This window comes from Ailuropoda melanoleuca, chromosome 8 (genome assembly GCF_002007445.2).
Source record: "Ailuropoda melanoleuca isolate Jingjing chromosome 8, ASM200744v2, whole genome shotgun sequence".
In the NCBI taxonomy this organism is placed as follows: domain Eukaryota; kingdom Metazoa; phylum Chordata; class Mammalia; order Carnivora; family Ursidae; genus Ailuropoda; species Ailuropoda melanoleuca.
In genome coordinates, this window is record NC_048225.1 from 103157825 (window position 1) to 103184554 (window position 26730).

General features: G+C 49.3%; 1 protein-coding gene across 6 annotated transcripts in view; it reads left to right on the top strand.

Annotated features, from left to right (window-relative positions):
* ATP2B4 (ATPase plasma membrane Ca2+ transporting 4) overlaps window positions 1–25331 on the top strand; it is a 95199-nt gene extending 69868 nt beyond the window's left edge. For 3 of the 6 annotated variants that reach the window (XM_002918189.4, XM_034667073.1, XM_034667072.1), the window contains 8 exons: window positions 592–679; window positions 2312–2418; window positions 7551–7742; window positions 8201–8414; window positions 8941–9152; window positions 10159–10266; window positions 12282–12458; window positions 20795–25331. In XM_002918189.4, the coding sequence (XP_002918235.3) occupies window positions 592–679; window positions 2312–2418; window positions 7551–7742; window positions 8201–8414; window positions 8941–9152; window positions 10159–10266; window positions 12282–12458; window positions 20795–21106 (1410 nt within the window). In that variant the 3' untranslated portion in view covers window positions 21107–25331. Of the gene's footprint in view, window positions 1–591; window positions 680–2311; window positions 2419–7550; window positions 7743–8200; window positions 8415–8940; window positions 9153–10158; window positions 10267–12281; window positions 12459–15653; window positions 15835–20794 lie in introns of all 6 variants that reach the window. The other 3 variants (XM_034667075.1, XM_034667074.1, XM_034667076.1) reach the window with 2 other exon arrangements.
* Window positions 25332–26730: the final 1399 nt, after the last annotated feature.

Sequence of the window (26730 nt, forward strand, 5' to 3'; positions counted from 1 at the left end):
TCTACCAAGGTTGCTCAGGTGGGGAAACTGGGAGTTGTCTTTCTTCTCATTATCTTCTTTCGTAAGCTCTCTTTCGAGACAACGTCACTGACTATTTACGTCTTCCTGATTCTGTTCAGCCATGGGTTGCTTTTGCACTGATTTCCCTCCACCTCGCCCTCCTGTGTCACTGCCCTGTGACTAGCGGTGGGCGGCACGGGTCTGCGAGAGGACGTGGTCTGGGTGTGGAGCAGACCAGAGCTTCCTGGTCTCCACAGAAACCAAACTGAAGAACTCAGAAAGCACTTTGGCCACCTGAGCCAGCAGCTAGCCCGGGCTCACCTCCTGTCAGGGGTCCAAGAAATAGGCGATTGGCTCCCCAGTCAGGAATTGGGAGGGAAATGAAGACACGGACGGCCTGAATGGTCCCCATCAGTGAATCTGCCCTTGGAGACAGAGCCGGCTGTTTCATCAACCCTGGAGGCCATGGTAACACCCGCCATGGGCTGTGGAATGCCAGCTCTCCCAGAATCTCGGAGCTCGGGGAGAAGTAAACTTCTCCAGGATGGCTGTGCTGAGCTTGACTGACCCGGTGTGGTCTGCTGTTGGCAGGTGGAGCAAGAGAAGCTGGACAAGATCTGGCCGAAGCTTCGAGTCCTGGCGCGATCATCCCCCACGGACAAGCACACACTGGTAAAAGGTGAGCTCGGCTCCTGACCAGGTGCCTGGGGCAGATGACAGCAGGCTGGGGCAAAGACAGACAACAAGAACCACGGGCCAAAGCAACTCTCTTGTCTTGAATAGGGAGGTCCCAGGAAAGCTCTCCAGCTCATGGCAGGTGGGGCTAGGGGCGGGGGGAGCAGACAGTTTAGCAAACATCTATATATAAGACACATAATAAAGTTGTCTTTAAACATCATATCTTGTTTGCCAGTAGTACTGTCTACTTGTCAGAGCAGGTTAAATTATTCCCATTTTGCCAGTGAGGAAGTCTGAGGCTGAGAAGACTAAGAACTTACCCAGATTGCCCCGCTGGTGGAAGAAGTGGTACGGTTCACCCCCCAGGTCTCTGTCCTCAAATCCCCTGGTGCTTTCTCCAGCACATACTAGCTGCCTTCGGGCCCCCGCCAGGCTACCAGATGAGGACAGACTCGCAGCTCAGAGCGCCACCTGGGAAACAGTTGACAGCCTTTGGGTGACACTACAGAGCTTCCAACATCAGGAAGAAAGAAGGAAAGAACAAAGTAGAAGGGGAGGTGGTACACACACACACTCACACACACTCACATATACACACTCGCACACCTGCGCACGTGCACTCACACACTCTCGCACACACTCACACTTCTATGGCACCAGCCTGGACTCCAGAGAAAGGGCATCGGGTTTCGTGTGTGTGTGTGTGAAAATGTGCACACGTGCATATGTGTATCTGCTGGTGTCCAGCTCTGACAACCTGATCTTCCATCCACTCCTTGGCCAGAAGAAGCCAGCCTCCTGGGAAGTGTAATTTTCTGCTTGAACTCTTCCCTCCAACTGGTTTGCTTCCTGTTCCTGCTCAGGGAGCACACGGCCCTCAGCTGAGATAGGATGGCATGATGGCTGGGCTTCACCTGCTGGCTTTGGGACCCTGCAAGGCCTTTCCCTCCCCGCTCTGGGTTTCAGTTTTCTCATCTGTAAGGTGGTGGGAGTTGCTTAGATCATGGATCTCTCTGGATGCCTTCCAGCCCTCTGATTATATCATGCCTGTGGCTTCGGGCTGGCTGTTACTGGACCCTCGGCTTCTCCCTGTTCAAGGTGCTAGGCCTATTGGCCCTGGAGGCTGAGACACTTGCTCCCCCCAACCACCAGGGGGCAGGAGAGCACCATCCACTCTAGTTGCCCGAGTGGCTGCCGGGTGCCCAATGAGCTGACCTCCCCCCCTCCCCACCAGGGGCCTGGTCTCACCCCTTCCTGTGGTTGTTTTCACCTAGTAGCTGGACTCCTATGTATGAATGACCTGTGTTTCTAAGCCTGCTGCCAGGGCAAAGGCTGGACAAGGTGCTCCTCCAGCCCTCCCTCTAACCCTCAGACACCTGAACAGAATAAGGCAGACCACTAGCAGCTGACAGATCTGTTGGCGCTCGAAGGGGGGGGGGTCACACTTTCAACATGTTGTAAAGTGAGCTTCTCACCCTCAAAGAAAGAAAGAAAGAAGGAGAAGCAAAGGAAGGGAGGTGGTAGCAGGGACCAGGGAGGAAGACCCAAAAAGGGTGTCCGTGGGGAACAGAGGGCTTGCCACACGGCCCGCGATGGCGCATGTGGGCTCACTGGTTGGCATCTGTTTTCCCAGGCATCATCGACAGCACTGTTGGGGAGCAGCGACAGGTGGTGGCTGTCACTGGTGATGGCACAAATGATGGGCCGGCTCTGAAGAAAGCAGACGTTGGTTTTGCCATGGTAAGTAGCTCGGCACGCTGTCTCTGCCTGCGCACTGCCTTCTCTACCCGGAAGCCAGGACAGGCCTCTTGCAGCCTGCCTCTTCCTGTACCTTCACCCCCTCCTTGTGCTTTTTTCTCTGACGCTGTCTCTCTGGCTGACCTGGCTGATAAAAGTCTGTGTAACGGGAGATCCATCAAGTATGAAGACTAGATGACCCAGGCAGGGAAATCATGATGCCTCATTTCCAGGCACGTGGTGGTGTTGTCTGGCTAGGCACACCATAGAACATTCAGGTTCCCCGTGAAGCATGTATTCCGTGGCCAACACTGTTCATTCCTTGGCTTTTCACCTGTGAGGCCAGGAGCATCAGAATCACTTGGCAAGTTCATTTAAAATCCCATATTCCAAGGTTCCACAGGTGACTCTCTTGACTCCGTAGCATCTGGGTAGGTCCCAGAGATGTTTGGCTTTTCCTAATAGCCACGCTTGTTGATTCTGATGTTGCAGCAAATGTGGAAGCCCCCAGAGGACCAAGGACAGCCTCACACTCAAGTGGCTTGTGACTGTAAGCCTCCCATGTGTATTGAACGATTGGTGATTTTTAAGCAGTGGAAGGAGATTTGAGAAGTAATCTGTATTTATGGTGCTTCCTTGAACAACAACAAAAAAAACATTGATTCTAGGAAATTTCAAGAATACACAGAAGTAGAGAGAATAGTTTAATGAATCCCCATGTACCTGTCCCCCAGCATTAATTATCAACACCTGGCCCATCTTGTTTCACTGAATGTCCCCCCGACGCTCCCTTCCCCCATCTCCAGCTGAACTGTGCTGAAGCAAATAAAGGACATCATGTCATTTCATTTGAAAGAATGCTAGTCTACTCCTCTGATAAGTGTGCTTTGAGGGCATACATCTAGAAGACTCGTACCCCCATTGTCTCACAACAGTTCGAGCCCTTACTATCGTTAGTCATCTAGTCCGTTCCCCCATTGCCCCAAGCGCTTCATAAATTCTCTCTCTCTTTGTCCAAATCAGATTAAGTAAGACCCGTACACCGCAGTCATCTGCTGTATCTCTCCGAGCTCTTAATCTATAGCGGTAATTTTTGAAGCGCGCTCCTGCTCCCAGCTGGGCCTGGAAACTTACAGAATTGCGGATTCTCAGGCCCGCCCCAGCTCTCCTGGATCTAAAAGCTCAGAGCTGGGGCCCAGCAATCTGTGCTTTAACAAGCCCTCGACATTTCTGCCACACCCTGAGGGTTGCGAACCACTGGTCCTGTAGGATCCTTGTGTCGGGGTTCCTGAAGACCAGCCTTTACATTTGTGGATTCACTGGAAGGACTCATGAGACCCGGCATAGAGTTGTACTCAGGGCTAAGGTTTATTGCATGGATGTAGTAAGGGAGAAAGTCATAAGCAGAGTCTGGAGGAATCCACATGCAGGCTTTCTGCTCTCTCCCTCCGTGAGGGCTCACACAGAGCACACTCTTCACCTGGCAACACACGTGTGATGTTTCTACCCAGGGAAGCCCATCAGAGACCCAGCGCCCATGGTTTTTATTGGGGTTGGTCATATAGTCACTTTCTGCCTAATAGGTGCTAAAATTGCAGACTCCTAGGGGCGCCTGGGTGGCTCAGTCGGTTGAGCATCCAGCTCTTGGTTTTGGCTCAGGTCATGATCTCAGGATCATGAAATCGAGCTCTGCGTCAGGCTCCACACTCAGCGGGGTGTCTTCTTGAGATTCTCTCGCCCTCACTCTCTGCCCCTCCCCCCATTCGCACATGATCTCGCTCTCTCTCGCTCTTTCAAATAAATAATTAAATATTTTTTTAAAAAGAGAGAGAGAGATTCCAGACTCCTATAAGGAAAGCAGGTGTGCAAGAGAAAACATTTTTTGGGCACAGTTTAGGCACAATGAACCACTAATTAATTTTCAGTTAATCATTGACTGGGAGTGTTCTGAGAGCCAAGGTCCCAGATGCCAACTGAGGGCCAACCTCGCAAACATCCCTTTTTAAGGAGAGCAGCACACTATGTTAGCTCTCCTGCCCAATCCCCTCCATCTTTTCCCCTAGCTATTCGGTTTTGAAGGAACTAGGTTGGTTGTCTACACAGAAAAATGGGATAGCATGGATTTTATTGATTGTATTCTCATCATATGCAATCAGATTCTAGAACCCATCTTTCATTAGGGGCTGCAAAATAATGTCCATATTTATTAACTTGAAGACTTCTATAGAAAGAAACTTGCCCTCAAGGATTATTTGGTTACCCTGAAGCTCGGGCTCCTACATGAAAGGCAGCTAAATGCCTGATCCTTTTTCTTTATTTACTAGTTTCCAAAATGAGTTAACTTTTTAGGATACTCCAAAGATGACCAATGAATTATTTTATATATATGGTTTTAAATTTTACTCATTTATTAAGTAGGCTCCATGTCCAACGTGGAGCTTGAACTCATAACCCCAAGATCAAGAGTTGTACATTCTACCAAGTGAGCCAGCCAGGCACCCATGAGTTATATTTTTTAAATTTACTAAGTTACTCTACTACGAAGAGTTCATTTTTTTATTTTTTTAATATCATTAGGAACTCACAGATTTAAGTAGATTTGATGTGTTTCAATCCACTGCCTTTGTTATTATTTTGACATTCACATTGACCCATTATTGGCCTCATGAATACTGCTGGGTCCTTTAGATACAATCCCAGTTATCCTTACTTCTTTACTTGGTTTCTGGCATGATAAGATGTTCCAAAATCATCATACATATTTCTCATCCTGGGTCTGAAATCATCCATTTCTCAAAGAGTCCTGCTTTTTAGTAAGAAGTGGTACTTAGAGAACACAGTCTGAATGTCAGGGTGTTCCTTACTACCAAACAAATCATTGTTTCTAGATCTTTCCAATGAGCAAAGCTAGGAAATAAATCTTTTATGTCCCGTTTTTGTTTTTGCATTTCTTTGTGTTAAAGATAAAATACTTCATGAATCCATATGGGTATTTTCAAATCAAATTTAGAATTACAGAACTCTAACTTACTACTTTTATTTAGCTTCCTTAATTTTACATTTATATCTCTTAAGCTGAAAATTTTGATTCCTAATGGCATTAACATAATCCTTACTTGTTCTACCCTAAAATATAGGTAACAGTCTCAAAATAGCAATAATAATACAATTACTCTGCAAAAAACAGTTCAAGATTTTTCTTATAGTTCTTTTTATCCTATAGGTATACTCTGCTAGGTTCTGCCATCAAGGTACTATGTTTTTTTTTAAGTTATTTGGAACATTTTTCCTTTGTGTGGTTGTGCTACCAACTGGTTATACCAGTTCATTTATACCATATTGCTTTCCATTTTAGAGATTGCTTTTTTTTTTTTTTTAAGTAGGCTCCACAGTGGGCCTAGTGTGGGTCTCAAACTCATGACCATGAGGTCAAGACCTGTGCTGACATCAAGAGCCAAACACTTAACCAACTAAGTCACCCAGGTGCCCCTAGAGGTTGCTTTTTAAACTTAATTTTGATTTATACTCATATAAGGTAGTTATATAGTTTTAAAGTCAAAGATACAAAACAAAGTCTATTCCTAGAAATCCAGCTTCTATCCCTATCACCTCCACCCTATTGCCTCCCCTCTTAACCCTAAGTAGCATTTCTTTTGTGTTTGGTGTATCCTTCCGTTTGCTCCTTTAAAATATAATCAAATGTATAATATATTTGTATCCTATCCTCTTCAGTAGTGATACTTATCTATACAACTATGTATACTTATCTACACACATACCATACAGTCTTTTTTTCACATTGCTTTTTTTCACTTAACATAACCTGAAGATTATTCCATAGTAGAAAGTATACATAGTCCTCCTTTTTTTCCCCCTCCTTTCTTTTTCCAGTGCATGTGACACATTGTGTGGATGTGTTAGAAAACTTTTTGATGGGAAAACCGAATTGTATAGTCTGTAACAGATATTTGTTTATTGCAATCTGGATAGGAAAGGATTACCACCAGGTAAAGAGAACAGGTCATCTACTGCTACAAGCCACATTAATGACTAAGCTCCTATAAGTGGGTTATAGGCTTTGCAAGACATGGACTAGAAGCGTGGGCTGGGGGTCTTAGTAATGGTTTTGCATCCCATAGACCATTAAAGATAGACAGGGTTTAAATAGATGAGGAAGGAGGATGTTCCAGGTTTAGGGAAATGGTGTAAGTAGAAGTCTACACTCTGGAAGTGAAGGAGAGATTCAGGGAATTGTGAATAAACCGGTGGGTTTTGAGCAGAAAGGTTATGTAGGAGCAGACAATGAATCCAAGTTCACCTGTTGAGGGCTCTACCAGTGTAGAAATTTTACCGTTTCGGTAAACACAGCTTTCAACCACTGTCTATTTTGCAACCTTGAGTGGTTCCCCAGGAACAGGAGTTTGAACCAGGTTAAGACATCTGAACCGTGCTGCCAGACGACTCCTCCTAGAAAAAAATGTAAGGTGACTTAGAGGTGTGGGGGAGACAAGGACTTGAGTGAGACACTGGCAGCGGCAAAAGAAATATAAGAGTTTAGGGGCACCTGGCCGGCTCAGTCAGTGGAGCATGTGACTCTTGATCTTGGGGTTGTGAGTTCAAGCCCTACGTTGGGTGTAGAGATTACTTCAAAATAAAATCTTTAAAAAAAAAAAAAGAAGGAAGGGAGGGAGGGAAGGAGGGAGGCAAGAAGGAAGGAAAGAAGGAAGGGAAGGGAAGGGAAGGGAAGGGGAAAAGTGTAGGGATTTGGAGGTAGAGTAGGTAGGACATGAGTTCTCTATTCTTTCCTTCGTTTCTAAGGTGGGGGAGTAGCAAAGAAGGGAGATAGGAATATCAAAGATAACTGTCATTTCCAGTTTGGGTTCAGGAGTAAGACAGTGGCATCAGGCCCTGGTCCTGCTTTCTGTGGACTGACAGCAGCGCATTTTCTCTGGAAGAGAGGAGAACTCAAGAATGCAGTGGTTTGGTCCTTGGCATTTGCATGGCAAGTGTGCCCTCTAGCGTTTATGGCCGATTCGGAAGCTTCTCGGAGGTCTGGAAATGCAGTCTGGGTTCAGAACATAGATGAACTCTTCTTTATCCAGGTCTTCACTGTTCTCCTTCCCTCTCTTACTCAGGGCATTGCAGGCACGGACGTGGCAAAGGAGGCATCAGACATCATCCTAACCGATGACAACTTCACCAGCATTGTGAAGGCAGTGATGTGGGGGCGAAACGTCTATGACAGCATCTCCAAGTTTCTGCAGTTCCAACTCACTGTCAACGTGGTAGCCGTGATCGTGGCCTTCACCGGAGCCTGTATCACTCAGGTGAAGGGAGTACAGGGTGGGCCTGGAGGTCAGGGATGAGGTGGGGGCTAGGGAACGTGGGGGGTGGGGTCCTGGCTACTGAGAATTAAGGACAAGAGCTCCCCCAGGGGGGTTGGGGCAAGAGTTCTCTCTACTAGGTCTCCACCTGCCCGTGCGGGAGGATGAGAGGTTATCTCCCACTAATTTAGCACTTGCATGTCAGCCCCTGTGATGAGTACTTCTGTGGTCTTCAGAAACCACCTTGCAGAGTGGGTATTCTCCCCATTTTACAGGTGAGAAACCCAAGGCTCAAAGAGGTTAAGTAACTTTCTCAAGGTCACTCAGCTAATACATGGCTAGATGCAAAGTCCAGGTGGATAGCGGGAGCTAGGCCACTGCAAGGGCAAAGCAGGGGCTGATGAGTGAGGCAGGGGCTGGTTTCCAAGGAAAGCTAAAAGGACCGGTGCTGCCTCCCCCAGGATTCCCCGCTGAAAGCCGTGCAGATGTTGTGGGTTAACCTGATCATGGACACTTTCGCCTCGTTGGCCCTGGCCACAGAGCCTCCCACAGAGTCCCTGCTGAAGCGCCGCCCCTATGGCCGAAACAAGCCCCTGATCTCACGCACTATGATGAAGAACATCCTGGGCCACGCCGTCTACCAGCTCAGTGTTATCTTCTTCCTCATCTTTGCCGGTAAGCTGGGGGTGGGGCCGGGGCTGGGGCCGGGGCGCCCGGTGCTAAGCGGAGATGGGGGCAGAAAAGGGCCCGAGGACAGAAGGAAGCACGGGAGCGAGCTGAGCCCAGGACTGCCGCCGTGCGGCGCGTCGTGCTATCTGACGTACTCCTCTTGCGAATTTCACAGGCTGGCGTTCTGTAGCTTTTTTTTTTTTTGTAAGATTATGAAACTGAAGCTCGGGTCACGTGGTAACTATTGGCCCTAAGATTGAACCCATGTCTGCCTGACCCTAGTGCAGCTTTCCCCCCACTCTGCACCGTAAGAAGTCAGTCACTGGAACGGACACGGAGAGACAGTCACATTCGCGGAGACCAGAGCTCACACTTACGTATTTGATAACTAGCGTAGCTCAGATCCTGAGCCATTAGAATGGACACGAGCCGTAAGCCACCAGCTTGGCCACACCTGCGTGTTGTTCCGACTCAACCCGAGGCCTCGCGGAGACCATCCTTCACCCGCTAACACTGCCTTTGTCCCCACCAGGTGAGAAATTCTTTGACATCGATAGCGGGAGGAAGGCGCCCCTGCACTCGCCGCCCAGCCAGCATTACACCATCATCTTCAACACCTTCGTGCTGATGCAGCTCTTCAACGAGATCAACTCCCGCAAGATCCACGGGGAGAGGAACGTCTTCGCGGGCATCTTCCGCAACCTCATCTTCTGCTCCGTGGTCCTGGGCACCTTCATCAGCCAGGTGAGGCTCTCGCTGGAGGCGGGAGGGCCGGGATGGCAGAGGTCAGAAGCTGGGGACAGGATTGTCCTGGTACCCGGGGGAAGGAGGGAGGGAGTGATGGGGACTCGGGCTGTGGATGGAATGCCTCTGGATTCCCAGTTGGCTTCCCTTTGCGCATTGTTCTGGAACTGGAGCCTGCTGGGTCAGGTGCTGTGGTGCGAGGCGACACGTTGGTAGCAGATAAAATAAGATTGGTGGGATCCTTTCCTTGTCTTTCTAAAGCGCAAAAATTTCACAGAGTGGCCAAGAAGAGGGTCACTCTCTGAGGTCCTTTCCAGGCCCCCTGCCAGTGTACGTGAGACATGTAGACACGTGCCCTATGGGCTCTCTCCTTGTCCCTGCCCCTTCGTTTGTGAGGGGCCCTGGTAGAAAACGTGTGCACTTCACAGAGAGAGAGAGAAGTGGAGGGATGGTGCACAGGCAGTGGACAGATAAGCCTGGCCTGGGCTCCTCTCCTGGAACTGGGGTCAAGGGCATGGCTGCCCTGGTGGTAAGAGGATTGGGTCCCTTCCTCCTTGCCCTAGTCCAAGGTACACTCAACACCTGCAGATACGGGAGATTATGAGCTCACCCTATACGAAGGGTTCCTGCCCTCCCCAGCCGGTGTCCCTGTTAATGGCCCCCCCTCTTCAGTTCCTCCTCTCTGTCACTGTGCCTTCTCTTGGCACCTCACCCACTGGCTGTAGTCACACGAAGCCTCCAGCCCCCCTGGATCTGCCAGCTCTTGCCTTCATGATACTCAGAGTGAGTAGCTCTGTCTCCCCATCAGAATCTCTGTGAAGACTGTGTCTGTCTTCTCGTTTCCCCTTCTGGATTTCTTCTTTCCCCTCCTCCAACAAGCCGGTCAGGACTTGCACCACAGGGATCATGGGGCAGGGGGCTGACGTCGCTTTGGTAGCCTTGGCTGGAGGGCTAGCTGCCCATGACTCACCTCCCTGATGGTGGGCTGCCTCTGTCTCTGTTCTAGATTCTCATTGTGGAATTTGGGGGTAAACCCTTCAGTTGTACGAAGCTCACCCTGTCTCAGTGGTTTTGGTGTCTCTTCATCGGCATCGGAGAACTGCTGTGGGGCCAGGTGAGTACCGGCAGGCTGGGCCCGCACGGGCGCACGGCCGGCAGACTCTCTCCTCTGGAGGAGACGGGACATGCGATGGTGGGGCCTCCCAGCTCCTCACTTTCATCTCCTTGCCGCACACTCCCTCCCCCCTGTTTTCAAGGTCTTCCATCTCGAAGAATTCCGGGGTAGCTGTGATCAGTGCCCACCACTCCGGAGGCTTCAGACCTCTTCTCTAACCATGCCTAGAGGCGAGCAGATCCCTTAGCCTCTCTGAGATGGGAGTGCAAATTTCCAATGGAATTTTGCTAAAAACAAAAAAACAAAATTAAGGGTCCTAGAAGTAGAAGGTTACAAAGCAGAAGTCTTTATTCTAATAGTTTTTATTTTATTTTATTTATCTTTATTCTAATAGAATATTCTAATATTCTAGTCTGGCTGTGAGCCTCTGGGCTAACCTGGTTTAGGGCTCCCCTCCCCCCCCCCGTGTTCACCAAAGCCTTACTGGGTTGAATGGGTTGAATGGCTGACTCTCACCTAAGATAAATCCAGACCCACAAGGTCTCTAGGGAAGCAGCTTAGCACCCAGTTCAGAGCATGGACTCTGGGACCAGCTACACGGGTTTGAATCCCACATCTCCTTTCTACAAGTTGAGTCACTTTGAGCAAGTGTCTTAACCACTCTGTGCCTCAGTTTCCTCAAGTTAGGAGAACAGGATCATTGTTCATCGTTGTTAATCAGCCAATCTGTTACAACACAGAAATGACTTAGAACAATGTCTAGTACCTCTAAGAACACAATAAAAGTTAGCTATTAATATCATGATAATAGGATCAGGTCTGGTAAGTTTTGTTCCTTCCCGGATACCACATTGTACATCCCCCTCATCCTCAACTCTGAGCATGGCTAAGCTCTGCTTTGCAGACCTCCAGTCTCTACCGATGGGCACCTGGCCACCTGGGTGATGGCTTTGCTCTAAGTGGCCCCATAGATCCTTCCCTGGGACTGCAGGCCTTCTCCCGTAGACCTGCTAGTTGTTTCTTTCCTACGTCCCAGGTGCTTCCCTGATTAATTGCTGTCCCGGTTCCTACCATGAGTCTCTCCACCTTGTTCTGTTTAGTAGCGTTTCTTTCCAGAGGGGCCCTTTTACACCTGGATGAAGCTTGATTGTTTCACCATCTGTCTGAAACTCCCATCTGGGTCTAGTCTCACATGTGGCCATGCAGCCTGGATACTGGATAACAGCCTTCCTTTCATATCATAGCAGCTCCTTCCAATCGTCCAAAAGCAGACATTCTTCCCATTTCAAAATCCTTGACTCCGTGTTGGACTGCTCACACAGTCCCTCTCTCATCCCAGCCCTGTCTACTCCTCGTCTGTGTGTTGAGAACTGATAGACTGAGGTTCCTGAGTCCAATCTCCTGCCCCATGTCTGATAATACTCGTATATCCCTTCTTCCCTGGCCTGTCTCACCCACTTCCCCACCCCAAGCCCAAGAAAACCTCTAGTATCCTTTCACCCTCGTTTTATAACACAGGAATTACTTTGCACGTGCTTACTAGAAGAGGGTCCTTCCCTTCCAAAGCTTCTCTTCCCTTTGCCCATACACATGCAATGTGACCGTCCTCTCCTATCCCCAGACTTGTTTTCCCCCAGGCCCTGGTCTCTGGCCCTTCCTACCATGTGCCATGCATTATAATTCTACTTCCCTTAAAAGACACGTAGCAAAATGGAAAGGAGGAACTGAGACAGAAGGAGAACCAAGTATGTAACTAACCAGGCAGATGGCTGGCCCAACACGTGAATGGCAGTTCTCCTTCGTGTGTCCACAAATACAGAAAACCTTCCTGAGGGCCTGCCATTTAGTAGACCCTGAGGGGTGCTTGCCCGGCTGGGTTGACACTTCTCCCACTCCGCCCCCACCAATGGGTGAGGGGGCAACGAGTGACTACACGAGGGCCTGACCAAGTGAGCTGAGTGGCCGCCCTCTCGCCCTGATTCTGGTATCTTTCCTTTCGCTGCACCTGTTCTCAGGTAATCTCCACGATACCTACCCAATCCCTGAAGTTCCTGAAGGAGGCTGGGCACGGCACCACCAAAGAGGAGATCACCAAGGACGCAGAGGGGCTGGACGAGATCGACCACGCGGAGATGGAGCTGCGCCGCGGCCAGATCCTCTGGTTCCGGGGCCTGAACCGTATCCAGACTCAGGTACTCGGATGGTGGCTGTCTCCCCATTGGGAGGTGTGGGGAGGGCAGCGGTTCTGGATGGCCCACATCTCTTCCCTCCCTAAGGCTCACTGGCTGCCCTAAGGCAGCCCGAGCTCCCCAGCTTCAGGACAGACCGGCGGCAGCCGCTCTCTGGGCTCTTCTGTGAGGAGAGTAGTCCTGGGGCCCAGAGCACCGGACACAAACTGGTAGCCTCGTCCTTTAGTTTCTGGTTGGCTCTAAAGCCCACTTTGCCACCCTCCACGGGGCCAGCAAGCTTCCTGTGTAAGGTCTCTTGCAAGCACCAGACCTGACCTCAGGGTGGGAGATGTTCAGTCCTCCCCTACCCTTCAGAAGGAAGGAGTTAACCAACATCTCGAAGCTAGCATCGCCAGCATACACTACGTGCACAGCTCCAAGCTGCTGAGAGGGTAACATAGCTGTTATCTGGAGGGATCTTTGTAAAAGAAACTCACCCTCTCATATCTTCCCCACTCACACTTTAAGGCCATGGTGGGGACGCTGATGGCTCAGTGTGTATCAATGACAAAAGTCTCTCAATGCCTGAGTATCTTTTGCAGGATTCAGATTTGCTACCCCAAAAGGAAGAAGCTATAATTTCCTCAAACTTTTCCCTTCTCACAATTTCTGAAATGGCATAGATGGTGCTCTTAAGCCCCCTGCCCATGGAGCCCCACAGTAACGTTTTTCCTCCCACTTTGCATGCAGCAACGGTAACCACCTGCTCCTGGGTGGGCGGGCTGGTCTAGGCCCTGGTCATTCTATCACGTTCCCTGTTCTTGCCTAGCTATATGCCTCCATTGTATTAGTCCTGAGATTTCCCGTCTCCAGAGAGCAGGCCTATTCCTCTCTGCTGGTTGGCTGGAGATTCCAGAAACAAATTCCACTCTCTAAAATTAGCCTTGCCAATGGCTTAAAAAGCTCCCTGGTCAAGCCCACCTCCTTCGGGCATAGGGAAGAGAGATCAGAGGAATCCTCACAACTGCATACCCGCTGAGGACTTGTCTCCCATAGACAAACCGTGATGGAGGTGGGAAGGCAGAGCTAGTTAGGAAAACATGGGGGCTCCTTTCCCCTCTCTCGAGTTCCTCCCCCCAGAGAGGGAAACTCCCCGGGACCTGCAAACATCGCCCCGCCCTCCAGGCCACTGGCTCCTGTCTCGAAAGCCCCGGTGCTTTCCTTCAGATCTGCTCCTTTCAAAATAACCTGTCTCCTTTTCTCCCCTTCAGGGTCACTGCCTCCTCTTCTCCTATGTGATTGTTTTTTTTCCTAGCCAGGATTCCCTCGTTCCGGCATCTCCTGGCCCCTCGCCAGTCTTCTGTCCTGGGGGGGCTGAGATTCATGGATCTTCCTTCCCCTCTGCTACCAATTCCCCCTCCCTTGACACTATACCCCGGGTTTCGGATGCACGGCCTGCATAGCTTTAGGTAAACTGCCTTTCCCCGTGGGGGCCTGAGGCGGCTAGGCCAGAGTGGCATTCAAGCCTAAACCTAGACGGCAAACGGAACCCTCGAGGATGCCACAGTCACCCAAGTCCTGCCTTTGCGGTGCACCCCCGGCCTTGTAAGCAGATGAGCCTGGACTCCTGGAGCTGTCTCCTGGCAGCAGCTTGTCACCCTCACAGGGTTCAAACGAAACCCCCTCTGTCCGGGTTGTTGATCCTTGCTGTCATTCTCGTTGAAACACTGGAAGGGGGGAAGACGGGGGGGGGGGCAGCGATGGTCCCATCCTGGGCCCCTTAGTTTAGGGAGACCCGAAAGCACTGGGGAGCAGAAGCTTTGGGAAGGTAACCCTGGGATCCGTTTTCACTGTGGAGGTGGGGACCTTGTGACACGCATGAGCACTCGGGAAAGTCTCTTCCCCGTAGCGGCCCCCTTCTCACGTGCAGCCCCTTCCCTCCCACGGCATCAGGCTCCTCCTCCCCCGGAACTAAAAACTATATAACATGATGAAAGGGAATGGTCGTTTAGCTCTGACTTTGGTCTGAATCCAGAAACGAGCCCTAAACATTCCATGGCTTCTCAGGAAGCTTGATAAGTAAGAACAGTTGTCTGCCTTCTAAAGCGCCTGCTTTGCCACCTTCTCACCTGGGGAAATGAAGTCAGATGAATGGAGTCAGCCCTTGGTATTAAGCCTGGGGGCCTTCTCAAGATGATTCTACCAGATCCTGAAGGATAAAGGAATTCCATTTGATTTGTTCCTTGTCACTTAGGGGTTGGGGATAAGGACAGTAAGTTGATCCCAGGCCCCAGACCCAGACTGTCGTCGTTGGTAACCAAACGGCATGAATAGCCTGTGTCTCTGAGAAGTAGGATGCAGAAAACCAGAGACCACTCGCTGGTGGCCACTGACCACCACCGCCGACCAGCACGTCTTCCTCCCCACCCTCGGTCTAGCTACCAAGTTATTGTCAGACATTGCCGGACATTTCAGAACCCCCAGTGCTGGTGGCGTGCTCACTAAAGAGCCTGGCTGCTGGGTTCCTGAGCTCCCTGCTCAACGGCCCTGTCCCTTTCAGCCCTAGAGGAGAGGGTCTCAGAGCAGACACACAGAAGCAGGTGAGCCCAGCAGTCGTGGTCTAGGAGCCTTTAACCCCAGCCACCTGTGTGTGGCCTACTAACCGCCTCACTTTTTTTCTTTAAATGCAGGAATTATTTTCCTGCAAAATTTGCAAAAATTGGTGGTCAGCTTAATTGGTTCAGAGGTTCCTGAGGCTCAAAATTCAGTTAATCTATATGCTTTGCCTTCTGTCTTAAATGGCGTGCCTTATTTTTTAAGAGTACAGGTCAACACAGTGAATAAGCTCTCACTCGCTGTTAGGAGTCCCGGGGTGGAGAAGTCCCTTTAAATTGTAGATACTTTTGGACACCTGCACACCTAAAATGTCCTTCATAGGCTGCAAGGGAAGAGAAGACTGGATTCTGGATGGCTATTTGGACTCCATGGCAAATTGTTCTTTAAATGAAGTGTGCTGTGCAATTAATGGTTTCCCCCCCCTTCTCCTCACCATTGCTTTGTGTATGAGGGAAACGTCTCTCTTGCTCCTGCTCCAGTCCCCTTTCCCCAGCACTTTCCACCCCCCTTCCCTAACCCTGCAGGACCCCCCCCCACCTCTTTCTTCCCGCCCCCCTCTCTGGACTGTGGAGCAAAGCTGTCTCACTCTCTGATTCTTTGCAGATCGACGTAATTAACACATTCCAGACGGGAGCCTCTTTTAAGGGAGTCCTAAAGCGACAGACCATGGGGCAGCACCTTGATGTTAAACATGTTCCTAGCTCATCCTATGTAACAGTTGCGCCAGTCACATCTCCCCCCACCACTTCTGTTCCTGCTGCTGTCTCATCTCCTACTCTGGGCAGTGAGTGAGAGTCTCTTATGATGCATGATTTGCTAAAATGACCACAAGAGAGCACGTGGCATCCACTTTAACCAACCGTGGCATCCACTTTAACCAACCGTGGTTATCTTTTCCTTTTGGTTTTTCCCTTTGATCTCTGACTTAAGGGAAGAAAAATGGGACAGAAATCCCACTCCCAAACCAGGCTGTGTGCCCTTTTATTTTATTTTATTTTTTAATGTTGAGAAACTATTAAACCATAACCATTTTAAAGACAATAATCCTGTTTTCTGATCGTTCCTCTGCATTGCTTGTTTCTTCCTTGAGTTTTTTGTTTGTTGGGCTTTACTTTGAGTTTTTTATTTGTTTGTTTGGTTGTTTGTTTTGCTTTGTTTGGATATGTTGTTGTTCCTCTCCTCTCCTCCTGCTCCTTTGAGTCTAAACTTGATCTCCTGAGGTTAGAGGTGATGTCAGGCCAGTGAAAACCCAGCACTCTCTTCATGGGGGGCAAAGGGAGCCGGTCTCCTGGAAGAGAGTATGAAGAGAGCTACCCTTCCCATGGGTTTTTCTACCAGGAGATCCCTCATCATTGATCCAGCGTTGAACTTGGCCGATAATAACGGTTCTTCTGGGCTACCGCTCTGTTGTGAGCTGGCAGTATTGGCATAGAAGCTATAGCTGAGCGTGAAGAAAAGGTGTTCAGTTCACATACACAGGGCGGAGTGTCCCCAGGGTTTCACTTTGCAGGGATGTCAAACCAAGGTCTGGTTTAAGAATCAATGTGTTCACATCTAGGCAGGAGAAATGTATATGCAAAGGTCCAAATAACTTCTTTTTCTTCACTCAAGCTTTTTTTCTTTTTAGGAATTTCTGAAGAGCAACTTTTGGTTTGGTTTGGTTTTCTGCTTCCCCTTTTCTGTAGTTTCACCCGTAGCCAGCCCTTCATGCCTTATTTTGCACATAAAGTTTTAGGAGCCCCTTTCTCAGCCAGCCCGTCAGCTGGAATGCTGTCAGTGTTTAACCTAAGATCTGGTGTTCCCGTCGGTAGATGGTTGGATTCTTGCTAATGCTCATGGCTTCCTCTTCCGGGTCATTTTACCTTCCCCAGATGGGATACAGAGAAGAGAGAAGGCTCTTTGCTCTTAGTGCTATTAAGGTATTTGGTGGGGAAGAAGTCTCTGTGTGTTGAGTCTATTGTGAGCTTCAGATATTTGACTATTTTACTTATCTCTTCTTCCCCCACTTCCAAACTACCCCCCCCAAACCCCGGAAGGTGGGGGAAGTAAAGAAAGAACGGTTGGTTTATCTGTGTTTCACATGATTGTGAGCTGTGCCCGTTGACCAGACTTAGATTATTTGTTGTCTTTGTAGCCAAATGTAAATGTTCTGGTGTGAGATATGAGGGGTGGGGTTTTCTAGATACATATTTCTTCAGGCCCAAAGGCAGTCAAAGAACTAAGTAAGTCTTACCCTGCAAATATCTAAGAGCTGCTCCCTCCAGTCCTTCCATATTCCTCTCTTGTTTCCTTTTTTCTTCTAGCTTTTCACTGTGCTTCTAACTAGGGTCTGTTCTTTTTTAATCATGCCTTCCTGTGAGGAAGGGTTAGTGTCAGCTGTCCCAATGATTTGAAAGTGGAAAGACACTAAGCAGAAGACAGAGCCCATCGGGCTCTATGGAATCTCCGGTAGAGGGTAAGCTGCAGACCCTCAAAGCAGAAATTCAGTCAGGAGACACAGCCACACTTGCTCTCTCCAGCCCTCCCTCTTACCTGGACATTGTAGAAGAAATAGTCATGCATTTCAGGACCCCTGTCCCATTTCAGATCTCCAAGTGAATTCAGTTATTTATCTAACCTTCAGGAGATAAATCTTGAAGATTTCCCTCTATAGGAAAACCCTGATCCCTTCTCTTCCCCTGGTTTCTGAAAAGAGAACAGAAGACTGTAGAATCTAGCTGAAGAAATGGAGTCTTCATCTGCCATTCGCTGAGCTCCAGAGAGTGGTTCTTAGTCCTCGTACCTAATCGAAAGGTCCAGCCTGGTTGGGACTCCTGAGACATGAGAAAGAGTTACCCGTCAATCAACCACTTCTACCTGTAGGACAGGGGCTACAGAAGAGCCATTTCTCGGAGGTTTTGGGGGATGATAACTGGGGAAGCAAGGGCTGACGGGCTGAGTGGACAGTGCCTGCAGCTCTCACAGCTGCCACTTCACTCGCTGCGTCTTGCTCCCGCACTCTGCTCACACACCAGGCGTCAGGGAAGGAGGATGCCACCTTTGCTTGGGTGGATCGGTGATGATGTATCTGTGGGACTGTTTATCGGCATGTGTTACATATGCTCTGAGGCCAGTGTTGGAGCTGAGGACCGTTCTGGCACAGCCTGAGCCCTCCACCCCCACCCTTCTCTCCGCCACCAGGCCACAAGAGGTGCTGCCTCGTTCCCTGAGTCCTCTTCCTTCGAGCTTCCCTTGCAGGATGCTGGTTTCCCTTTAGATTCTAGAAGCCCTGCAGTCTAGCCGGATGACTGTTCCTTGCTCCCCCAAAGAAGACCTTTTCCTTATTTTTTTCCATCTACCCATTCCAATTCACTTTTATCTCCCTTACCGTTTACCCGTAACAGTGTAATTGATCACCCCAACAGGTGAGAGGAAAAGCCAGAAAACAGGGCTCCAGAGCCTGACTCTAACCCCAATTTTTTAAAAATCTGTTTTCTCTAATGGACTTCACATATAATTATTTTCATTAAGTATTCGTTGGCTTCAAAAGACAATAGAAGCACGAAGTGTGACACTCACTGACCTTGAGGATGACCAGCTGGTGGTATAGAGGTTCCTGTCTTCTGCAGCCCTTGTTAAAAAAAACTTGGAAATCTCAAGAGCAGGTGAAAAGTGTGGGCTATGTCATCCCTCCTACAGGGGGTGGTATGGCTTTGAACCCATCTCTTGACCAGGGAGAAAGCACTGGGTTTGGGCTCACTTCATCCAAGGTGCCTTGCTCTAAGATTTGACGGAAATCAGTTAAAGCTTGGGGCCTCCGGAAGACCAAATGGAGCCTCTGTTCCATCCGATCTCACCTAGGTCTGGAGCAAAGAAAACACGACAGGTAAAATTCACCCATCAGATGGTCAACGGCAATCATAGAAGGACGGATACGTAGGTCCTTACTTTCTGGTTAGCATGGCGAACGTGTGCCCAGGTTCCTTGCTTCTTCTTGGCTGAAGTGTGGAGCCAGTTCTACCAAGTGGCGGAGAGCCCTTTGCCTTCGGAGCCCTGGGCACCCTCAGGCCTGGGTGGGTGTGCCAGGCTGTTGTGGAGTGAGGCAAGACAAGGAAAGCCTTAGCCAGCAAAGACACAACTTCAGTGAATTCTCTTCGTGTGTTAGTCTTGAAGGGTCTACACAGTGATAGAAAGCATTGCCTGACTCTTTGTGTCTCTGCTGTCTGCACATTCTTGCCTCTTCTCCAGGGACATATTCTTTGCTGAAACAGCAGAGGCATGGAAGCGGGGCCCTAGGCCAACATCCTGCGTTCCTCCCTTTGCCCCTCCTACCACAGCAGTCTCTCCTGCATGAGCCTCATTTCTTTCCTGAGGGAGAAATTTCTGGACAAGACTAGGATCAGCCACTTCCCCACGACTACAACTGTCCTCCAGCCACTTTCTTTTCCCCTGGCCTCTGTCTCCAGTCTCTGGGATCCAACCTACTGCCCCGACCCCAGTTCTGCCAACCCAGGTTCATAAATCCTATTTCAGAGAGGCCCTACCATTCAGAAAAGCAGGCTCCCAAAAGAGCTGGTGCCCGTGGATTAGGCAAAGGCTGGCCACAGAAATCAACTGTGGTTTATTTTTTTTCCAATTGACTGAATCCCTGCCTTTTTTGTGCGGTAGAAAGAGACTTTGACACTTACATGGCAATGCGTTTCCCTCGGCCCGCTAAAGCCACATGGCGTTTCCATTTCTCTATCCCCTTCATCCACCTCATCAGAAAAGCCACTTGTCTGTGGCACGGCCTCCGACCGATGGTTTCTCTCCCGGTCCCATCCCTTCCCTTCTCCACATAATGCCACGCTCCCCTTCCCAGTGTCGAAACAGCTGGAGAAAGCCGCAAGCTGGGGCACACGTGCTATGACCACAGGCAGGGACATGCACTTGAACTGTGAGAGCCAGCTCGTCTCTCCATAGTCAGGAGGAAGGCATCCTCTCATACCCGTGTTTCAGCCGCATCTGCCAGGGGAGGGACGGAAGGAGCGGAGTGCTGCTTGCTGGGGGGGAAGGGGCCACGGCGGACGTGGTGGGATAGACACAGATGCATGTTTCCTGACTGAAAGAGCAATTATTAAACTGGAGAGAGTAAGAGTTTTAATTGCTTGCATGCTGCTGACACGAATGAACGGTGTTTTGTCTGCCTTGCTGCGCGTGCCCGTGGCCACCTGTCACCCAAAGTGGGTTATGTCCGGATTGGTATGCGTTTCACTCTTGAAGGGTTTTAAACAGATAACTAAACTTCAATGTGTAATGTTTCCATTCCACGTTCACGAAATGTTTGGCCTCGACACAGAAAGCCACATGTCTGAGTCATCTTTTAAGTTCGGCTAGAGTTCGGCTATTAATTTGCACCTGGTTCCAATGTCCTTGCCCTCATCCAAAACTAATGAATCCTTGTTTTCTGTTTTCATTTTAAGAATGGATTGTTTGGGAATGCTAACTTTGCTTTGGGTTTTCTACGTTTTTTTTTTTTTAATGCAGCTTTGAAATATTCAGTTGTTTGCCATTACTCACCCCACCCCACCCCCCATGCTTGAAATTTGATGTTTCTAGTGTTCCATAATCTCCTCTTATGTGTTTGGTTTTGGTTGTTAAGCGGTAGTGTTTTGTACTTGAGGTTTTGTTTCTCTCCTCAAACCGCCAGTTCTTTGTTCTACTGGCCAATACTCACCTTCGTGTTTTCTCATCCTCCTTTTCCTTCCCCCCCAACCCCGGTATAGATCAAAGTGGTCAAAGCATTCCATAGTTCCCTCCACGAAAGCATTCAGAAACCCAAGAACCAAAACTCCATCCACAACTTCATGACCCACCCTGAATTCGCCATAGACGAGGAGGTGCCACGGACACCACTCCTGGATGAGCACGAGGAGGAAATTCTTAACAATCCTAAGGCCGGGACTAGGGTGCTCCTGTTGGATGGTGAGGTCCCTCCATATACCAACAAAAACAACAATGCGGTGGACTGCAGCCAAGTGCAAATTGTGGCCTCCCACTCAGACAGCCCTCTACACAGCCTGGAGACATCCGTTTGAACTTCGTTCTCTGACTCCCGTCCCCACTTTCCCCATGTCCTTTTTCATCTGTCCCATCTGTAAGATGATGATGGGACTTTTCACTGTCATGTCAGCTGCTCCCAAGTATGTGTGAACCCCCACCTGACCATGAAGAGGCAAGAGCACAGACCTACGAGGATTCCGACTTAACCTTGAGTTGGGGTTTGTAGCAGGACCTGGTCAAACCCCAGGCAGGTAACGAATGGGAGATCTACTCCTTGGGCCTATCAGTTGTCATTTTGAAAGAAATGATGACAATCCTCTTGGCATCTGCCCCCATCCAGACTCTCCCCAGTATACATACGTATGTCACCATCTCCTGACTTCTGGATTTTACCCTATGAGTCTGTGCCATTTATAAGCTAAGTCGAGGGTTCCAAGGGACAAATGTCCCCAAAATGAAATGTGTTGAGGTAGGAATGGAATGTTTAGAATCACCCTATAGAGTCATTGTTTTTACAATGACTTTCCCATTTTCAAAACTTACACCTGAAGCCCTCTAGTTCTTTCTGCCCTTCTAGTCAAACCTCCCTAGGGTTCTTTTGGTCTTTCGTGGCCACTGTCTCCCTTATCACCACTCTTTCTTGTTCTTTTTACTTAGTTTTTGTTTTTGTTTTTTTTAAGTTGTGATGATTAAGAAAGTGGATGGCCATGGCTGAATGAATCAACTTTGGCCAGTCACCCTTCTGGCCCCACTGGAATCCTTGGTTTAGTCCTAGAGGCAGACAGGTTGCTTTGCTAATGGGGTCCTCTTGAAGCAGTTGAGAGCTGGCAAGAATGTGTTTCTGTTGTTGCCAGGTTACTTTCCACTTCTGAACTGCCATTGTGTCAGGTGTGTGTCCTTTCTAAGTGCAAGGGAGATCAGCCTTGACCGTGAAGCTTGCATATGTTCGTTACATAGTTTTTACCATAAGCCTGAGCTTTCTCCTGTTCCTAAAGTGGCGGCAAAAGAATGGATTGAGAATGGCCCTGCCTCCTAACTTGCCTGGGATATTGGGGACCAGTAGCTGGCGGGTCCAGGACAAGACAGACCATCAGAGCCGACTCTAGTGCCCCCCTCCCTCAGTTGACCACTATTGTTTTCAAAGCCTTCCGCCAAGGCTCTTCTAGGACAGGACCTGCTTGTTGGGGGAGTGAGTATTGAGAAGCCTTGGGAAAGGCGAAAGGGCCATACTAGCAGGTTCAAAGAAACCTTCCTCTGAGAAACCAGACACCTTGAGCTTAGGTGCCCAAGTACCAGCTTTGACATACCCCTCAGCTTTCTCATTCTGCTCTGTCGTGGCCCCTAACTCGTCCGGTCTCTCAACAGGCCCCAACCTTTCTCACATATTCTGCTTTTTGAAAATACGCATCCCAAGTGGGCTCTAGTGACATTTTGCTGACTTAAAGGAGCGAAAGACCCACCCTGGAAAGTTCTCCTTCCACTCTTCCTTTTTCCCACATGCCCCACTCCAGGCCCTCTCCAGACCATGCTCGACTCTGCATGGTAGAGCCCTGCACCTTCTTTCCCTGAACACTGCCCAAAGCAGCCCCTCCCCACCTGCCTCTCTCGAGTTGGGGACTTCACTAAGAGATTTTTTTTTAAGTGTTCCTTAATGGGACAAGGTGGAGCCACGTTTGCAGGAGCTCCACGTTTATCCCTGCTGATGCTGACGTAAGCTCTTCTGTGCAGGGGTTTGTTAACTCGCGTCTACCAATTCCCATGAAAGAAATGAAGCCCGTCCCCCTCTTTCAAGAGTGATGGGAGTGGAGGGTGAGGCCAAATTTCCACTCGTGAGAGTAAGGTGGCCTGAACCTATGCTCTCCAGCCTTCTCTTCGGGCTCCCTCCTCCCTCACCCCTTCCACCTGAGCTGTCCGAGGGAGGAGGAGCGAAGAAACAACACCTCCTCCCCATCCCCATTACTACGCAACCCGCCATGTTTGACTTGGGTTTTGTAAAGCTCACACGCTTCAGCAATCTTTTCTGTCTTCAGTCCTCATGTGGGAATAAAACAGCTCACCCGAGGTGTTAGGTGTGCACATATATATTTATTAAGTACATTGGAAGATTTCGTTCTGTCAAGTCTTTTATTACCTCAGATCAGTTTGAAAAACAAGCCAATAACACACTTCGGAGGCTGCTGTGCCATTCCTGCTCCCAGAAGACTCTCATGGTGCCTGACAGGTTTCTCTTGAGGGCTTGTGTCTACTTGTTTCAAGTCAATGGCTTTTGTGTGTCTTCTAGTTTCCATGGTAGGAGAGAAAATAGAGAATATTATGCAAAAATATATAGTTTTCTTTAGCTCAGAAACGGATATTTTTGAGTCAGCCATATGTATTTTGTTTAAAGGATTTGAAATAAAGTGCTGTCGTGTTACCCTGTGGAAGGAGCACATAACCAGCTATTCGACATGACAGGCCACTTAGTATATTTGTGACTGGTTTTAAAACCAATGCACCGTACTTCCTTTCTCCAAACAGCCATCTTTATACTTAGGGGAAAAAATGTGTTGGGTTCTAGACTTTTTTAATATAAATTTTGTTGATATGAAATTGAGTAAGTTTAAGTGTTTATGTGCATATGTTTTTTATATAAGTTTTTTTCTATTCAGTTTTAGTGATCCAACTGGCAGTGAGTAAATATGGCGTAAGTTAATAAAGCTTTCCCCCCACATGGTGCTTTAGATCTGAAAAGGGTCTGATGGGGAGAAGGGGAAATGATTCTCCTAGACAAACCTAGGAAAGCAGGCAGTGGACTGTGGGCGGGAAGGAAAGCAGCCAGCGAGAAACGAGTGTGTGTCCCCATGGAGATGGGTGCCAGGCTTTTCCGTGACTAGCGATCAGGGTCAGGGGCCTTGGCTGGCTGTTGTTTCTTGATGAGTAGCTGGCAGAGTGGTACCCGAGGCGTGACTATCTCTCGGGCTGCAAGGATGCTCTGACTGGGGGTTTGCATTCTTTATGGTTCTTTCACCCATGTTTTATGGGTTCTTTGCCCCGGGAGTTTTCCGTTAGTGAGTTTTTGTGCAAGGCGCTGATTTGGGACTTTCCCTCCCCTAGAGGTCATGTGCAATCTGTGAGATGGGGGAGAGAGTTCTAAGTAGAAGTCACACGGGCTAGGTCCTTCCCAGAGGCGCCCTCCGCCCTCTGCCATGAGGGCTCCCCCGTCCCTAAAGGTCAGAGAGACCACCTCGCAGTCCTTCTGACACTCGTGGGTTCTGTAGGGCCTGGGTTTCTTCTTCGACTTGAGCTTCAGAGGGGAGAGTTCGCAAGTTCTATCTGAGCGATTACCTCGCTGCCGAAAACCCGGGGCTGGGGAGGGGGTGTGGCAGGTCCGCATGCAACCTGGACATGCCTCGCCTCCTTTCTCTCCTGCTTCCTTTGCCTCCCGATTGATCGAAGCAGCCCGTGATACCATCACAAAGTGCACACTTCCTCACTTTCCTGTCTAGGGACCACCCACGGCCATGGTGGGGATGAGCACTTGTAAACGCCTGCTCTTCTGAAGCCATTCCAACCTTTTCCTCAGAATAGACCAGACGCCCTTCCATGTAGCTCAGAGCCACTGCTTTGCCTTCCCAGCCCTGCTGTCAGGCCTGCTGTCCCCTTTCCTCTTGATGAGGGGAGACGGAGGGAAGTGAGCTCCCCATGACCGAATTGGCCTTTGGTTTGCGTTTGCTCCCCATCTGTACATATGCCGTATGAATATGCCATATGTGTGTGCCAATAAATCCATCTACGTTGTTCTTTTCAAATCCGCACGCAGATAGGAATTTTGAGTTTCTTCTTTTTTTTTCAGTAACTAGTATAACAAGCACTGGTATTTTTATATTAAAAAGAAAAACAAACAAAACAAAAAGATTGACTATTATGGTCTGCATGACATAAACAAACATGGTGATCTCCAAGCATTGCGCCCCCCAGTGTGTGTTGCCATCATTTGCAGTTCAGTTAACGGTGCGCCCGGTCTGTATTTGCATTCTGATGTTATTTAAGCTCTGTACGATGTTTTGCATGTATTTATATGGTTCTTAGGAGGAAAAATGCTGTAAATTGGCAAATCTGAAATTCAAATATGTTGTCCACGGAGACGGGATGAAGAGGAGTTTGAAAAGATGGGGAAAAAAGGGATAATTTTTTTTTTTTTTGGGAACCGGTAAAGCTTGTTGCTGACGAGCAGAAACAGTACTGCTGTGCACTGAGAATAAAAACCCATGCCCACTAGTACCTGTGCTGTCCTCACTGTGTCTCTGCTTGTGGGTAATATCCCTGCGGGTCTGTCGGAGTTTCAGAAGGGACCAGCCGCAGCCGCATTGAGACCTCCATCCGTGCAAGCCCAGAACCCCGCTTGTCACTGGCCCCTGCCATGCTTCTCCACCAACTTGGCCCTCTGGCCACTCTCGGCCCCGCTTGCCAGGTCCACGCACTGGCAGGACAAGCTTTGCTTGGCTCGCTTCAGGCGGAACTCAGAACTCCCTGCCCCTTTCATCCTGGAGCTCAATCAAATTCCCTGCTCTCTCTGAACACATCAAAGGGTCAGGAAAGGGCTTTGTGGGCTCCCCACAGTCTGTTAGGAAGCGTATGATGGGGAAGGACAGCCAAACTCTCTGGCTGTTTGAACAGGCTGCTTCTGAAGGCGGAGCCAGCCCTGGAGGAAAAAGCTTCTGTAGTACGAAGTCTTGTCCCCACAGCTCCCGCCTGCCCCAGCTTGCGCTCCACGGGCTCAGGCACACCGCCTACTTCTTTCTTTAAAATGGGCTAGAGAGAAAAAGTGAATAATACCTAACAGGGGGCTAGATCTAGTTTGATAACAGAAGTCATTCGCAAAACAGAACTAGTCTCTCTTTTTCCCATTACAGGCTCCCTCCCAATTACCCCTGCAAAAAGGTGCAAAGCACGCAGGCACACACACTCCCCTCGAGTCCTTTCTAAAGCTTGGCCCTGGGTTGCCCCCGACTCCCACCTTGTCTTGGTTGGACCTACAATCCGTGCCCCTCTGTGAGGCCAAACCGGATCTTAAGCCTCCACGCCTCCCAACCCCAGCGTGCGGTGAGGAGCGGAGAAGCATGAGCTGCAAAGCAGCTCTCCGGCCAGGACCAGTGGCTCCTCGCGTGTTGTTTTAATGTCTAAAACCAGCTCAGCTCCTTGGCCTGAGGGACAATACAGAAAAACACATGCTCTCTTCCTCCACCTTTCTCCCTGCCCCCGCTTCTAGAAAAGCATAATTGCTCTGCCCCCCATCTTTAATAATGGTTTGCAAGCCTTCCTCAGCCACCATATCCTCTCCCTGTGATCACGGGGTTTGTTCGAAGCTCTCCAGCGAGGCGCACTGCTTCCCTCCCAAGTACACACACAACCAGGCGACTCCTGCTGACTTGCTCTCTGCCACATGCAAAGATGAGTCACTGGGTACCCGTGAACTGGTTACCAGCCCCCGGCCTGGGTCTCTCAGGGCATAGCCTTCGTGTCCCTGCAAGCATGAAGGTAGGTAGGGCATGTCCTTTACCAGCAAATACTTTGGAAACCCTGTTGTAAATAAAACCTGTAAACGTGTTGCCGTGTTGGTGGTGTCACGAACATTCAGTTGTCCCCAACATGAACCTAGGCCATGAGAGGTAACAAGTTG